The 17,214-nt window shown below is 34.2% G+C and overlaps 1 protein-coding gene across 8 annotated transcripts in view; it reads right to left on the bottom strand.

Annotated features, from left to right (window-relative positions):
* Positions 1 to 1,775: 1,775 nt before the first annotated feature.
* Positions 1,776 to 17,214, bottom strand: part of LOC141516684 (olfactory receptor 5B2-like) — a 38,317-nt gene continuing 22,878 nt past the window's right edge. For 2 of the 8 annotated variants that reach the window (XM_074227682.1, XM_074227685.1), the window contains 2 exons: positions 11,280 to 11,337; positions 9,726 to 10,733 (listed from right to left, as the gene is read on the bottom strand). In XM_074227682.1, the coding sequence (XP_074083783.1) occupies positions 9,778 to 10,704 (927 nt within the window). In that variant the 5' untranslated portion in view covers positions 10,705 to 10,733; positions 11,280 to 11,337 and the 3' untranslated portion in view covers positions 9,726 to 9,777. Of the gene's footprint in view, positions 1,930 to 8,521; positions 8,696 to 9,725; positions 10,734 to 11,279; positions 11,440 to 12,027; positions 12,136 to 17,214 lie in introns of those variants that run through there. The other 6 variants (XR_012476777.1, XR_012476778.1, XM_074227683.1 and 3 more) reach the window with 6 other exon arrangements.

The following is a 17,214-nucleotide window of genomic DNA, read 5'->3' as shown; positions in this document are numbered from 1 at the left end:
TAAGATCAGTTTTTTTTTTTTTTTTTTTATGATCAGTAGGGGCATTGTTCCATATAGTTCTCCCGAATGATTGCATCGGTTCACAACTCCACCAACAATACATTAATGAACCAATCCTCCCAAAAGCTCTTCAATATTAATCATTTTCCATTTTTGATATCTCAGTTGATCTGATAGGTGCTATGTAATACTTCCTAGTTGTTTTAATTTGTATTTCTCTAATCAGTATTAATTTAGAGCATTTTCTCATATATTTGTGTATGGTTTTAATTTCATTATTTAAAATCTGCCATTTCATATCATTTTCTATTCATCAAGAATTAGATCAATCTAACCACAAAATAAACAAAAAGTCAAGGATATGAATAGAATTCTAGAAAAGTTAGCTACAATAGACTTTTGGAAAAAAATTAAATGGCCATTGAAAAAAATATACCTTTTTGTCTGCAGTACATGATAACTATACAAAAATTGACTATGTATTTGGTCATCAAAATCTCATAATCAAATAGCAAAAAGCAAATAAAATGGATCCCTTCAGGTCATGATGCAAAAAAATTAATTTAAGAAAGAACTATGGAAAAAAAGAATAAAACTAAATGAAATAATTTTTTAAAATGAATGGATCAAACAACAAATCATAGAAATAATTTAAAATTTTGGGGTGGAGTCCATATTTGATTGCCAAGGACATAGTTGGCCAAACATTTTCATTAGTATCATGGGTTTGACATCTGAACCTAATAACTGTGTATTAAATGCATTTCAAGAAACTCTTCCCTATTCCATGTTGCCATCTACCATAGTCATTTACTCACTGTTTATATTCCAGGGTGTGGACACAGACCAAGTGAGCTTCCTTTTTGATCAATGTCAAGCTGAACAATAGAAAAAAGATGAATGACTATGTGACTGTAAAGATAGCTTCTCCAGGAATACAAACAGTTCTTCACTTGACAGTCAAAGCTTAGTTTCTAACCTTCACATTTACATAATATGAGTCATTCTATTCACAAGTATGATAAGGATAAAAATCTCGAATCTGTATTGAAAAATATTTTGGGGACCAAGCTTCATTGGATATGAAAGATGTAGAATGGCATGGGGAAAAGATTATTTTACTTCAACTAGAAGATAAAAACTTGAAATCCTTGCTCCCTATTATCTTAGTTTCAAAAATGTATTGATCTAATTGAATTGAATCCAACCATGACATAAATAAATGCAAATGTGTCACGCTTATTACATTTCCAGATGACTCATGTGTAAGACTAGCTCACCTTAGATTGCTGTTTTTCTTTGAACTTTGAAATTTATATTCATAATGACATGTGAGGATTTACACAGACAAAACTTGTGGTACATGTTTTTTATGTTCCAATAGGGCCACCAGTAAGCGGTGATAATATGTGAACACCGGATCAAGGACCAAAAAGTTCGAGATTATTTTGGGAGTATCAGAGTGAGGTGGAGGGTGGGTGCAATCAGTCAGGCTATAAAACAAGTATAGGGTAACATAGATGATAAGAATCTGAGTTTACATTTTTATTAACATGTTCCTGAGTCTGTGATGCTATTTGATCCACTCCACCATTTCATGTTTCTATTGGGAAAATTTTTGAGAGTGAACCAGGAGGTAATCAAAGAATTTTAGAATCAGATGTCTTTCATTGCATTCCTGTCTGAAAAGAAATATTTTCTATAGCACACCCCCCAAAATGATTAACTCACTATAGGAACTACAATAAAGATGAAGTCAATGGATGCTGCCAATTTTTAATTGATCCAGTTGTTAAGAAAAATGTTTTTATTGCTGCAAATCAAAATGTGTGTTTGGATGTTCCAGTCATCATTGTTCTAGCTTTTAGGATCCATCGGAATGTGTTCCATCTCTCTTCCACAAGACACATCTTCAAATACTTCACCAACCTACAATGAAAATTTTTTTACATCAAGATAACTATCCTCATTCCTTTAATTGATGTTTATATAGAATTGTTTCCAGTAAATCTCATTTTATTCATGATCCAGGTAGCAACGTCCATCCTCAAATATGACAATTAGGACTGAAGAAAATGTTAAAGTGTACTCAGAACGGGGCAATTTAGATGCTTCTGTGGGTAAAGCACTGTCATCTTGAGCCAGGATGGTCAAAATTCAAATGTGACCTCAGATATTAATTAGCTACATTACCCTGCACAATTCACTTAAAGTCTATTTTCCTTGGCTCTTCATCTGAAAATGAAAACACACTGGAAAAGAAATGGCAAAATACTTCAGGATTTTTTCCATGAAAACCTTATGAGCAATGTGCATGGGGCCCCAGGGATTGGAAAACAAAGAAAACTCTGAAAAGGGAACAGGATAGCAATACCATCACCTACTCATTTGGGACAAATCATTTTTCAGTATGATCATGTAAAAAATCCACATTTTTTATGGATATTATTTACCGATTTGACATGAACCCTTAAAATTTGAATTACAAATTAGGAATTGGTTGTATCAATGTGTGAGAAGACATGTCAAAGATATACAATGTACTCATTTACTTCTTATGTGAAAACTATGATTTCTTTCAATTGAAATCCAATTGTAAACCTTTTCAAAGTCCTTCACTCCCCTCCATGATTTCTGGGCTTGCTAATAATCCAATGCTACAAAGATAAAGAGGAACACAGAAGACCAGGAAAGAATTTTCATAACTAGAAGTTATTATCTCATTGCTAAAATGCATAAAGAATTGCATCAAATTTATAAGGTCACAATCAACTCCCCAATTGAAACCTGAAAAATGGAATTAAACAAGCACCTTACAAATGAAGAAATTACAGCCATATATAATCATATGGGTAAAATGCTTTAAATATTAGTGATTAGAGAAATGCAAATTAAAACAAGTATGAGTTTTAACCTCAAACCATCAGATTGGCTATCATGACAAAAAGGGAAGACAATCAATATTGGAGAGGTGGTGGGAGGATTGGGACATTGATGTATTACTGGTGGAGTTGTGAGTGCAGTCAACCTTTTTTTGTTTTTGTTTTTGGGATTTTGCAAGGCAAATGCGGTTAAGTGTCTTGCCCAAGGCCACACAGCTAGGTAAACATTAAATGTCTGAGGCCAGATTTGAACTCAGGAACTCCTGATTCCAGGACTGGTGCTCTTATCCATTTTGCCACCCAGTCGCCCCTGAGTCAACCATTCTTGAGAGCATTATGGAACTATGCTCAAAGATAAATAAAACTTATTATGCCATTGACCCAACACAATTAATTCTAGGCCTATATCTAGAAGAAATCATGGAAACTAGGAAAAGTCCCATATAGTCCAAAATCTTCATAGCAGCTCTTTTAGTCATAGTAAAGAAATTGAAAGTGAGGGGATGCTCAGCAATTGGGGATTGACAGAAAACGTTATGGTATAAGAATGCTATGGAATAGTATTCTATGAAACACCATGAAAGGTCAGACTCTAGAGAAGCATGAAAAGAATTACAAGAACTGTTGCTAAATGGAGGGAACAGAACTAATAGAACATGTGATTTGATAAACTTTGATAAATGCAGCTCATAGTTCACAGAGGTAGAACAACTCTGGGAGATCTTCTTTGCATAAAGCTATCCACAACCACAAAATAAAATAAATTGCAGAAAAATCTATAGAATCTGAATAAGTACTACATTCACTTTTTAAATTTTTTTTTCATCCACAAGCACATGTATATGTTAAAGTTACATAATTTCCTTCCACCCTCCCTTCAGTGGCAGTCAGGTTAACATTATACGTACATATTTTTGATAAACATATTTATAAATTAGTCATTTTGGGTATGAGGAATTAAGATTAAGAAAATGAGATGCTTAAGAGATGATGTTTTTTATAAAATGCTCATCAGATACTGAAGGGTTTTTTTTTGTTTGTTTTCTTTTGATTTGTTTTCCTTCCTCTTGAAGGGGATAATATTGTCCATAGTCTGTCTGATAGAATTGTCCTAGCTCACTGAACTGCTGAGATGAACTATTTCCATTAAGGGAGATCATGTCATAATGTGGTTTTTATGTGTACATTGTTCTGTTGGTTACATTAACTTTTTAACAATTTCTCTCATGTTTTTCTTTAATATCTCACAGTTTTCTATCTTTTCCCTTAGCCCTAATACTTCATACAGAAAAAGACTAATTAGTAAACATGTTAAACACTAATATAAATGTGCAATGATCACCAGATTTCTTGCTGTTTAGGGTGGGTGATTGTGTGGAAGGAAATTATGTAATGGATGAATATGTATGTGCATCGGGATGAATACTGGAAAAACTTTCATAACATGGAATTGGGAAAAATTACAATTGGGAAAAATAAGATAAAATAAAAAGTACTTCTGTGATTACATTGGGCATGTTTAATTTTGGAAAATTACTTAGAATAAAAATAGTTCAGGTTGAGGAGGTGAAGTCAAGGTGGCAGCTGGAAGGGAGGAATTCCAAGAAACTCCTTTCTCCCCAAAACTCCAAAAAACATTCCAATTATGACTCTAGCTAAAATTTAGAGGGACGGAACCCACAAGAAGACTATGTGATACAATTGCCTGGTCCAAGGTAACAGAATTTCTGCAGAAAAGATCTGTTTCACCAGAACTGGGGGTTGGAAAAAGCTGCAGTACAGCTCAGCCAGACTGGGAGCCTAGCTTATAACAACGGGGGAAGTTTCCAGTCCTTTTGGCCCAGAGATAACCAGGGACAACTATAACCAGTGGTGGGAGAACTCTGCCACCACAGACTGTGTGTGGAGTGAGCACCACACTCAGAGTGGCCCTGTGGTGAGAACCTGAAGCAGGAGTCAGCAGAGCCCCCCAGCATGTCCAGAGTGCATCCTACAGCAGTAAGGGGGTTAAGGGAGACTGTAGATGTCTCACTGCTCTCCCTGGGGCAGGACTCAGCTGTTTGGCCACACTCAGAACCAGCTTACAGTCTGGGCCCCCATACCACCATAGACAAACATGGATGGGAAGGCTTGTGGTCATCCACATCTCAGGACACAGGCGAGAGAGCAGTTAGAGCCTCTCATAAGATATGGGAGGAAATAAGGTCCCTGTGGGCAGGGGAACCCTAAAGCCTGGGAAGTAGAGTAAATCTGTCATAGGCTGAGGAAATGAGCAAACAATAGGAAAAAGAAGATTCTGATCATAAAAAAAATTATTTTGGTCACAAGGAGGATCAAAATACATACTCAGATGATGGCACAATTGAAGCTTCCATATCCAAAACCTCCAAGAGAAATAGAAAATAAACTCAGGCTTTAGATGACCTCAAAATACTCTTTGAAAAGCAATTGAGAGAGATAGAGAAAAAATTGGGAGGAGAACTGAGAACAATGTGGATAAATCATGAAAACCAAGACAGCACCTTGGTCAAAGAAACACAAAGGAGTATTGAAGAAAATAGAAGTATTAAAAACTAGTTTAGGTCAAATGGAAAAAGCCACACAACAGACAAATGAGAAGCATACCTTAAAAAAGCAGAATTGGCCAGCTGTAAAAGTAGATAAAAAAATGTCTTAGAAGAAAATAGCACCTTCAAAAGCAGAATGGAACTAAAGGAAGTCAATGTATTTGCATGAAAACAGGAAGAAATAAGAATATTTAAAAATAATAGAAGAAAATGTTAAATAATTCATTGGGAAAACAACTGACCTTGAAAACAAATCCAAGAGAGATAATTTAAAAAGAAAATTATTCACCAGACTAAAGTCACAACAAGGAAAATAGCCTAGACTTCATTTTACAAGAAAAATACATCAAAATTGCCCTGAAATCACAGAAGCAGAGGGTAAAATAGAAATTGAGTGAATATACCAATCGCCTCCTGAAAGAGATCCCAAAAGAAAAACTTCCAGGAATATTATAGCCAATTTCCAAAACTCCCAAGTCAAAGAGAAAATACAAAAAGTGGCCAGAAACAAACAATTCAGCTACCATGGCTCTATAGTCAGGATTGCACTGAATCTGGCAGCATCTATATTAAGGGCACATAGGGCTTGGAATATGATATTCCAGAAGGCAAAAGATCTTGGTTTACAACCAAGAATCAACTACCCATCTACCCTGAGCATCCTCTATCAGGGGAAAAGATGAACTTTCAATGAAACAGGGGTCTTTCAAACTTTCCTATTGAAACAAGAGCTAAACCAAACAGTTGATCTCCAAATATAGGACTCAGGTAAACCATCGAGGGGGTAGATGTGAAAAACTAACTGTGAGGGACTTAATGATGCTGAAATGTTTATATTCCTGCATGGGAAGAAGATACTGATAACTCATGAAGTTTCTCATTAATAGAGCAGTTAGAAGCAGCATATATAGAGAAGGCTCAGGAAAGAGCTGAATATAATGGTATAATATAGTAAAAAGATGGAGTCAATGGGTGATAAAGGAAAGTACTGGTAGGAAGAAAAAGGAGAGGAAGAAAGGGATAAGATATTTCACAATAGAGTAAAGAAAAATCTTTTTCAATAGAGTGGAACAAGGGAAGGCAAGGTGATTGAGTGATTCTCCATTCTCATCATAAATGGCTCAGAGAGGAATAGCATACACAATAGGGTAGAAAAATATATCTTCCCCTAGAGAAAAATGAGAGGAAATGGACAGGATATGGTGGAATGGGGGGAGGGAAGGAAGGAGTAAGTTATACAAGAGAAGGAAGATCATGGAAGTGGGTACTCAGATAAAACAGAGTTTTGAACAAGGACAGGGTGAATGGAGAGAGAGAGAATAGAATAAATGAGAGTGGGAAGGATTAGAAGGAAATGAAATACGGCTAGTAGTAGCAACTATGGAAAAATATTGAAGCAACTTCTTTGGTAGACTTATGATAAAGAAGGCAACTCACCCCAGAGACAGAACCATTAGAATCTGAATACAGACTGAAGTACCTGTTTTTGCTCTCATCATTCTTGAGGCTTCTTATCTTCTTGGGGTAAGGTGGAGGAGGAGGGGCTTTATGTTTACTTTCATAACAAGATATTTTAATTATAAAAAAATAAACTAAAAAAAATTTACAATCTTTGCTAAATGGCAAATTCTGAGAAAAGCTACATACAACGATTGAGAATAATTCTGTAAAGCATTTAGAAATATCTTATTCCAGATTTATTGAAAGGATATATCAATGAAGATTAGATGGTTTAAAAAATTAGGTGCATTCTGAATTGGTAAGAAAGGCTGAATGCAAAAGTAACAAAATAATCCCTTGATGTCGGATTGAAAGAATGTACCCAATGATATTCTCCGTGGATCTAGTCTTGCACCAAGGATGCTGTTCCTTTCAAATATAAATATATGTGTTTGTGTGTGTTTGTATACATATATATATATATATATATATATATATATATATGTGCATGTGTGTGTTTTCAATATTTTAATAAAGACGTAGTGGATAAATTTATTGTTTGACAACAATAGAGTTGGAAGAAAGAATTTGAATTTAAAAATTAATAAGTTGAAATGTTAAATTGTTTCTAATACTATGGTATTGAAGAAAAATGGCTATAAAGACTTATCTGTGTGCAAAAATAATTTTGCCAGTGCAAAAAACAAAAGACAACATTTTTTGGTTTTAGTGACTGAAAATTTAACTGTTAGTAACAAGAAATGCTCAAGGATGAAACTCAATATTTAGTGCATTGAGAATCACAGCATGCAGAAATATTACAAGTTTGGAATAATATTATCAGTTATTTCAGCTTTATTTGATTTGCCTCTTCATTTGAAAATGAAAATACACTGGAGAAGGAAATGATAAATCACAACATCACTTTTTTCCATGGAAACCTCATGAAAAATGAGTATACACTCCCAGAGACTTAAAAAACAGCCAAAACTCTGTAAAGGGCAGAGGATAGCAGTACCATCATCTCCATCATTTGGGACAAATCATTTCTCAATATGGACATCTATGGTATTAGATTATTCCTTCTACCTTTATTATTTACTAATGGGATATCAGTGCCTTCGTTAGAGTAACCTAGTGTCAGTTGGTATGAGCTCTGAATATTTGAATGGATAATCGGTAGTATCAATTGGTAGTGTATGAAAATAAATTAAATAATTATAATTTAGTTAGGTCCCAATGTTTTCCTCTGTGAAATATGTTTGCTTTCAATTTCAAATACAATTGCAAACTGTTTCAAAATTCCTCACTCCCTAACAAGTTTTCTGTGCTCACATTGACCATGCTTAATCTTAGATAATGACCTACAAAAGGGATTGCTCTCTCAGCATATTGCCTCTGAATAGAGTAGCTCCTCAAAAAAAGAAAAACAAATATATATGTTGATGGTGTAGCAGATTCCTCCAAATTTGGGCAAGATGTATACTCAGCTTATAAAATAATTCAAATTAGTAAACTCTAGTCAACTTTTACTTCATCCCACAGAAAAATCAAAAAAAAGTTGTAAAAAATGCCTCACAGAAACATTTCTTCAGACAAATAAAAATATAAAGTACCAAAAGATAAATGAGATAAAATGAAATTGGTATTTAATAAATACATCAGGATGTTACACTGATATTACAATGAAATATATCTTTTCCACAGGTTCAGTTTTCTTTCCAGATCTTGGAATCATGGCTTGATTTATATTTATTCCTAAAGGCAATCCCATTGCCAGGCTCTTCTGTAATCATCTCCAGGTTTCTAAGAAAGAAATCATTGAACTTAGAGTATGAGGACTTGAAATATAAAAATCAATTAATGCTACAATCAAGACTTCATAATTTTTTTGAGGATTTGAATTCAAAGATTAATAGAGAAAATAATAGATTATATTTCAACGTGTGCTTTTCCCTTTTCTAGAGAGTTGATACTATAGTATTTACAAACTCACCTCTCTTTTGGGAGATACTCAATAAGCAATAACATTAACATCAGAGTCATAAATTTCAAGCCACCCATCTGATATGCTCCCAAAGTAGTGAACTATTCAAAATTATATGCTGCTCTTCCTCTTTCTAGGGGATATCTACAGTGGCTATCTTGAATTTACATTTCTATGTGTAAGCTTGTGAGGTGGGCTTCAGGTGATGCACTGGATAGAACACCAGTATTAGAATCAAAAAGAGTCATCTTTGGGAATTATAAGATACTCTAATTCAGTTAATAGATGTGTGACCTTGGCTAAGTCTCTTTACCCTGTGCCAGAGTTTATCTTCTGTGATAGGAGCTAGAGAAGAAAATGGGAAAATACTCAAACAATCCTATAAAGAAAATCCCCAAATTAGAACACAAAGAGTCAAATACAACTGAAGAATAAAGAGACAACACACATATTATTCATTGCAAATAATAAATTTTAGGCTTTTTTAGGTTTTTGCAAGGCAAATGGGGTTAAGTGGCTTGCCCAAGGCCACACAGCTAGGTAATTATCAAGTGTCTGAGACCGGATTTGAACCCAGGTACCCCAACGCCAGGGCTGGTGCTTTATCCACTGCTCCACCTAGCTGCCCCCACACATAATAAATTCATAAGAAAGGTGATACTAGTAAGGATTTTAAAAATTAAGAAATTTATATAGCAGCTAGCTTAGGCTTACTACATATGTTGAAAATCTCAAACACAATATAAATTAAAATCTTAACTCCAAATTGAATGCAATTTATTCTTCATAATTTTGTCTTTTAAAATGAGATTGCACTTCTCTGTATATAAGAAAAACAGTCTGATTTGGGGCAGAATAGAAAGGTAAAAATTGAAGTTTCTCTTTAAGTAAGAAGATGTAATTAAAGTTGTCGTCCTTTCATAGCTTTTCTAAAAGAATTTTTTACATCTTTGTTCCTAAGACTATAAACCATAGGATTTATCATAGGGATAATCATAGTGTAGAATACTGACACCATTTTGTCCATATCCATCGAATGGCTTGAGCTGGGTTGGAAATACATGAAGAAAATTGTCCCATAAAATATAGATACTGCTGTGAAATGGGAAGCACAGGTGGAGAAAGCTTTCTGGCGGCCATCAGCAGAATGAATCTTCAGGATGGTGATGAAGATTAACAAGTAGGAAGAAAAGGTGACAAGAAATGGGAAAAAGATAGTGAATGACCCTAAGATAAAGAATACTGGCTCAATGATGTGAATATCAGAGCAAGACAGAAGTAGGAGAGGGGGAAGGTCACAGAAAAAATGATGGACTATGTTGGACTTACAGAAGGAAAGATTAAATGTGTTTCCTATGACTATGGAAGAAGATAAAAAGCCACATACATAAGCACCACTGGCCAGATGTGCACAAAGAGTTGATGTCATGGTGATGGTATAATGCAGGGGCTTACATACAGCTATGTGACGATCATAAGCCATGGAAGCTAAGAGGAAACTTTCAGTAGTAGCAAAAGCCCCAAAGAAAAACATTTGTGAAGCACACCCATTATAGGAAATGACCTTGTTCCCTGTGAGAAGACAAGCCATCACCTTGGGAGTAACAGCTGAAGCATAGCCAAAATCCACCAGAGACAGGTTACTGAGGAAAAAGTACATGGGGGTGTGGAGAGCAGTATCCCAGGAGATCAGAACTACCATGCCCAAGTTCCCTAGTAGTGTGATGAGATAGATGAGGGTGAACATTATGAAGAGAGGAACCTGAAGCTCTGGATCATCGGTTAGTCCTGTAAGGATGAACTCATTCACTTTAGAACTGTTATCCATATATGTTATTGGAGAGTGATGTCATTCACCTGGAAACAAAGAATGAGCATTAGAAAAAATTAACTCTATATGTTGAATATTTTCAAGATGAAAAAGAGAGTTAGAGTTCTATCTTTTATAAAGGCTTATTTCTATAAGCAATTAAGGAACACCTACAGTTCTGTCATGGCAATTACTCCATATACCCAATATTCACCGATCCATTTTCTCTTAAAGACAGAGATTCTTGTATAATACTTCTCACTTTTAAAAATCTACTGCAATTGTAGCAATGTCCAAAGTAGCATTTCCCTATTCAGGAAAGGGAATTACCCCATTTTCTGGCAAAAATGAGCTTCAGGATGGGACTACTGCAACCTAGGGTTGGGGGATTTGATTTTTTTTTCAGAAATATACTGTATTTGATGGAGTGAGAAAAAAAAGGAAAAAGAAATCAAGGAAAAACTGAGTAAGACAAAAGCTAATGAAGTGAGTGAAAGGAAGAGAATGAAAAAATTTGTCCGAGAATTTGCTGCAATCCTGCTTAGTCCTAGAATCATTGTAGTTTTATGATTTATGCAATGAAGTGAACTCACCTGTTCCAGAGAAGAGATAGTTGCCAGTAGACAGAAGTTTCACAGTTGTGGGAATCATCTGTCAAAAAGAGCAATGGTGGCTCATTTAATAATAAATGGATGATTTCTAAATTTGTTTCTGTTACAAAACCACTTCTTTTTCAATTCTCTGACACTGTCACTGTGGAAACAGAAGGTGGTGACAAAAAGAAAAAAAAGGAAAGTTTAATATTTCATCTTTTCATTCCCTTATGAATGGTTTCAGAGATATCATCACTTAGGAATTAATCGCCTTTGCATTTGAGCTATAATCTCACATTCAGGAAGCCTTCCTTGACCCATATCTCTCTATTTCAGTGCCTTCTTTATTTTAATTTTCTCTATTTTTCCTCATTATAGCTTGCTATAAAATGATATTGGAATATATTTACATCAATATTATTAACTCCTTTTTGATAAGGACTGTGTTTTGCCATAATTAGCAATCGGTTGGACAAATAGTAAAAACTTAATAAATTTCTCTTGACTCACTGTACAGTGATTACTTTCAATGTTTGAACTAAACTAAATTGGGTTTTAGATCTTAGACAGTCACATAGTCTATTCCCAGGCATCTTTTTAACCTTTTACCATATGTAGGACTGGCCAATATTGTGCATCACTCACTTAGTCTTTTTTATACTTAGTTCATCTCTGCCATCTTCAGTTATTCAAAATTTTTCTAGTAGTTATATATAGTCTGCCACATGTTATTCATAGAAATGTGTACCTTTAAAAATCTCTACAGTCAAAAGAAGAAGAAAATCTCAAGTCAACAAGTCTTCTCACACTCCAACCAAGTCAACTCACATCTGATCAGGAGTCACCTCTATCAAAGCTAGTGAAAAGGCATAAAATATTGGAAAAGGAGGTTATGGAGGAAAGAAGAAAGAGAATAGATAGAGTTACAAGAGATTGGGGTGGCCAAGGAATGATACCTCACATACATGAATGAGAATCTCTACTACGTGAAAACAAATCTGACTGCTAAACTACCATTGAAAGTTGATAAATGGAAGAGATTACAACAGGCTTTTATAATTTTTTAAACTGATAAAATATACTGATACAATTAAATTCAATATCCACAGTGGGAAAATTTGGTGGAAATCATTTGTGTTGCTTATTGGAATATTACTGACAGGAGTCTTCAATTATTTGGGCATCTGTATAAATGTTGTCTTTTATCCTGTCTATCTCTCCAAATGCAGAATAGAGAGCACCACCCCTGTATGCCAAGCCACCAGGTCTCTTTATGCAGTATAAGCATAAATTAGTTTTCTTGTTTGTCAGGTATGTCATAAAGTTGTTGTAAGAATTAAATAATTCACTTTGTCTTTATCTCTAAACTGCATCTCTATGCCTTTCCCTCTTTCTCTGTTCTTCATTTTGCCTGCTTCTCCCAGTATGTCTCTAGTTGTATATTTGTCTATCTATATACCTATCTATCTATCTATTTTATCCATCCACCCAAGCATTCAAGCTTCCAAGCATCCATCTCTCCATCCATCGATTGGTTGGTCTGTCTGTCTATTTTCTGTCTTCTCCAAAAACAACTATTGAATTCTTGTTGAAAAGGCATTTTCATATAAGAACAATGTAAGATGGAGAAACAAATATAGGGAGAACGTAAGTGAATCATGCAAAAAAATGAGACAGATAAGGAAAACTATTAGTTATCAATAAGGTTCATTGGTCTAGGGAAGAGTTAATTCCAGGCAATTAAGAAGAAAAATGAAATAAAGTCAGATCATAGAAATTAAAACTATAGAAAGTTTAAATTTGAAAGGATAGAACGATCTCAAGAATGAAATTTTGAAGATTCGGGAAGAAAAGAATGACAATTACGCAGACAGATAGGAAAAATACCGAAAAGTAAAACAAAAGGAGAGTTGAGCAAGAATGATTGTAAAAGCAGATCCTATCTCAAAGTAATAGATTTGGAAGAGTACCAGGGCTCAGAATGAACTTAGGGAAGCCTAGAAATCTAAAGACAAAAAAAGGAAAGTAGTTTTTTGTTGAAACATTGTCTACTATGAAACAAAGGATAATCAGTTAAAGAACTGGACTTATTCTCAAGGCTGAAGAGACAAGGAAAATTAATGTCAAATGTAGGCAAAATTTCTCACTTCTTATTTTGTTTTTATTTTCTCTGACAGAGAATCACAACTAAAATATGATACCAAAGGGAAAAATGAAGAGAGAAGGGAAGAAGCATTTAGGTTGAATTTTTTTGTGTCAACCACTTCAAAAATATTAATTTCATTCTGACAACAACTCTGCGAAATAGGCACCAATATTATGTCCATTTAAAGTTAAGGAAACTGCAACAAACACAAGTGGAGTGACTGATCCAGCATCATTCCTTAACTGCCTGCACTGTTTTTGAAATTAAGACATCCTGACTGTAGTGCCATTGCTATATCCATTCCATGAGAGAAACTTCTTTTTAATTGGAAACATAGCTTAAATACATTGAATTTTTGAATTGTTAGAACAACTTTGTGACATACCTGACAAATAAGAAAGCTAATTTATCTTTATACTGCATAAAGAGACATAGTAGCTTGGCATGCAGGAGTGGTGCTATCTTTTCTATATTTGGAGCAACATATTCATTTGTAGAAACCACATTTAAGAAGGACTTTGGTAAACAAGAAATTATCCAGTGGTACTGGCAGGATGGAGAAGGAATTTGAAAACTTGCCATATGGGGGTGGAAAGGAACTGAGTGAGTTTGTATGAAGAAGAGAAACGATGAAGATCAAGACAAAGGTTGGGATTCAAATATCTGCAGGACTGACGTGGAGGATAGATTTCATTTGTTTTATTGTACTCAAATGTAAGAAGTAAATGGAAAAGTTAAAAATTAAAAAGAAACAAATTTAGTTTTGATATAAGGAAAATATTCTGAATACCCTGAAGTGCAAGGGTCTTTTTTAGCATGTACTGAATCTCCTCACTTGTTTTCATGAGCGAAGGTCTAATCAATCTTTGGTTCAACAAGATATTGAACAGAACAAAATATTAAAATGTATGTATATATATATATATATATATATATATATATATATATATATATATATATATATATTATAAGGAGGAAAACAGAGTGAAAATGTTTACTTCTCATTTTATGGTCTCCTAGCTCTTCTTATAGTCATTGTGACCATGGAGAAGTCACCTACCTCACAGTCTTCATTCATAAGTCAAATAAAGAGTAAAGGTAAAAGCAATACAAGACATGTTTGCTTTGAATAATGGGTTAAATCATGTAAAAATATATTTGAAAATCTTAAAGCTCTCAAAAAGTGTTGTTCACAATAATTTTTATTATCATTACAACTATTATCTTTCATAAATCCCTTATTGTCTTTTACTCCTGTTATTTCATGGGCCTCAGTTGGCTCATGACTAAAGAAAAGATTTTTGACTATTTGACCTCTGTGATCCTTTCCATTTCTAAAGTGATGATTTTCTAACATAATCTATATCAATTTTAAAGATATTAATTTATCTACACAATTCTACAGTGAAAGAACTTTTTATGGTGTCCAAATTGAGACAGATAAGAAAGAAGTTATCCCAAACACTATTAGAAAAGTAGAAAGATATCTACTTTTATAACTATTGATGCTGACGGATTTACTTTTACCATAAAAGGAGTTGTAATATTAAGAAAACAAACAAATAAGTTAGAGTCAAGATTTATAAGAACATTTTTCTCAGATGAAAACTCATAAAATATGTACAGAATCTTCTAACAATCCCTTTCACTGACTTACTCAAGGTGGGGTCCTCTTGAATTCCTATTTCTAGGGAAAGAGAAAGAGTCTTTCTTAGTAATCAAGGCTAACAGAGTAAGTGGTTTCCTTCTCAGATATGCATAGGCCAAAGTAGGCAAATAGCATTTTCTCAGAAAGATTAATTATTAGGAATCTCAACATTGGAATTATATTCTTCCTTGTATAGTTATAGTTACTAGTATATTCTTTAATTTCAAAGATCTTGATCAAACTTTCTGTACATCAATCTGCTCATTTGGAAATTGGTAAGATTACTTTGGGTATGAAGATCATACAGTAGGTGTGAGAAAATAATTTGTCAAATTTGTAAATCCTGCCACAAATCTAAATTGTATAAATCTGGACAAGTGAGTTAAGTCAATCAGCCTCAGGTTATTTATCTGAAAGGATGAAAGACATGACAACAATGCTATCTATCTCTAATAGTACTTGGAGATTTAAAATGAGAAAATTGAAGCTCTTTCCAGATATAATATAAATGTAAACTATTATCAGTTAGGACAAGGACTTTATCTCATCTAAATTTTCTTATCAAATGTCTCCCTAATGTTTTTAATGCAGTTCTATAAACAATATATTCTCTTAGCAACATTATTGAGTTAAGAGCTTCTTTGGACTACTCAATCATCTGTTTCAAATATGCCACCTTTGGTTATTAAATAATGATAAATTTCAAAAGTTGCAAGCAATGAGTGACAACAAGCTTTTATAGATTCCTTTCATGTTTGAAAATAATTGTCACATTTGAAGCTGAATAGTCTTGTGAAATAAGCAGCACAAGTCTACTTTGCACAAAGTTTATAGATAAGGAAAAGCAAGCCAAGCAACTTACCCATGGGAATGTGTGTGACTTTCTGAGACACAAGTGTGTGTGAATCTTCCTCTCTCAAGGTACCACAAAGTTTTCAATAAAACATTTTATTCTATACATAAGCACTGAAATCTTAGTATTGGACATCTGAGAATTGAGCTGACTTTATTTGGAGAAAGGTGGCTAAGACTCCAAAAAGGAGAACAAGACAAGAATTCTGTATGCCAAATTTGTCCTCTTATGTCCCAAACCTAAATTATCCAATAATCATATATGAGAGCCTGTTCTTTTGTCACTGAGGCAAAGAGTTCAAAGATTCTTAACACCAGAGGTCATTCTTAGTCATTTATATTTCATTGACAGCAATAGAGTTAGTAAAGCTCACTCCTACCCTTAATTAAATGCTCCCTCAGTAAATAGAAACGGAAATAGATGAATATGTCAGTAACTCGGGGAATTTAACTCACCTACTCATTACCCAGTTCTGGATCCTTTAGTGGAAAGGGGTGATGTCAGTAGCTAAAGTCATGAAAGTAAAAGGGACCTTTGCCTACCTTGAAGCCCTATTGCTCTTGGGAGATTGTGCTCCCTTGGAGATTGCAGATAGTTATATTGCCTACTTATGAACAAAACAAACCATTAAGTTCTGGTCTGACCATGGGGAAAAGCTGTTTTCTCATAGGTGCTTTGATATCTTAGCTTGTTGTTTGTAAAGTGAGGTAGAATAGGATGTGGGCAAGGCCATTGACAAAAACTGATTCCTGGTCCTGCTTCTAACATCTCTTTGCTAAGAGACATTAATAATATTACTAAATATGTCCAGCTAACATTTTTTTCTTGAAAATAGATGTAATAATCTAAGAACTGACAATAATGAAGAGTTTTCAATGAAGAAATATGAAATTATTACACAGATTATTACTGCTCTATCTGTTAATATACTGTTTTGTTAATTTTCACTTTACCTGGTTGACCACACTGGTAATTCATTGAGCGTTGCTTCTGCAACAGTACAGACAGTGTTAGCAAAGTGGCTGGTAGAGAGGATGATGAGAATGATTGATGAGGATGAAGATGAAGATGAGGATGAGGATGACGATGATGATGAGCAGGAGGAAAGTAATAATAATAGAAATTCAATTTATTCATTTTTCCTTCTCCATTTCATCCTTTCATTCTCTGCTTCTTAGCTCTGATGTCTAAACTAAGGATTCAAGTTCAATGGTCACTAAAGGAAATGCTGCAATAATCATTTGCCAAGGTTAGAGTGGAGTCTTTGACAATTTCCTTCTATTCTTGA

The sequence above is a fragment of the Macrotis lagotis genome, chromosome 3, assembly GCF_037893015.1.
Source record: "Macrotis lagotis isolate mMagLag1 chromosome 3, bilby.v1.9.chrom.fasta, whole genome shotgun sequence".
Classification (NCBI taxonomy): Eukaryota; Metazoa; Chordata; class Mammalia; order Peramelemorphia; family Peramelidae; genus Macrotis; species Macrotis lagotis.
The sequence above is the reverse complement of the archived record's forward strand: the minus strand, read 5'-3'. Positions and strand labels throughout refer to the sequence as shown.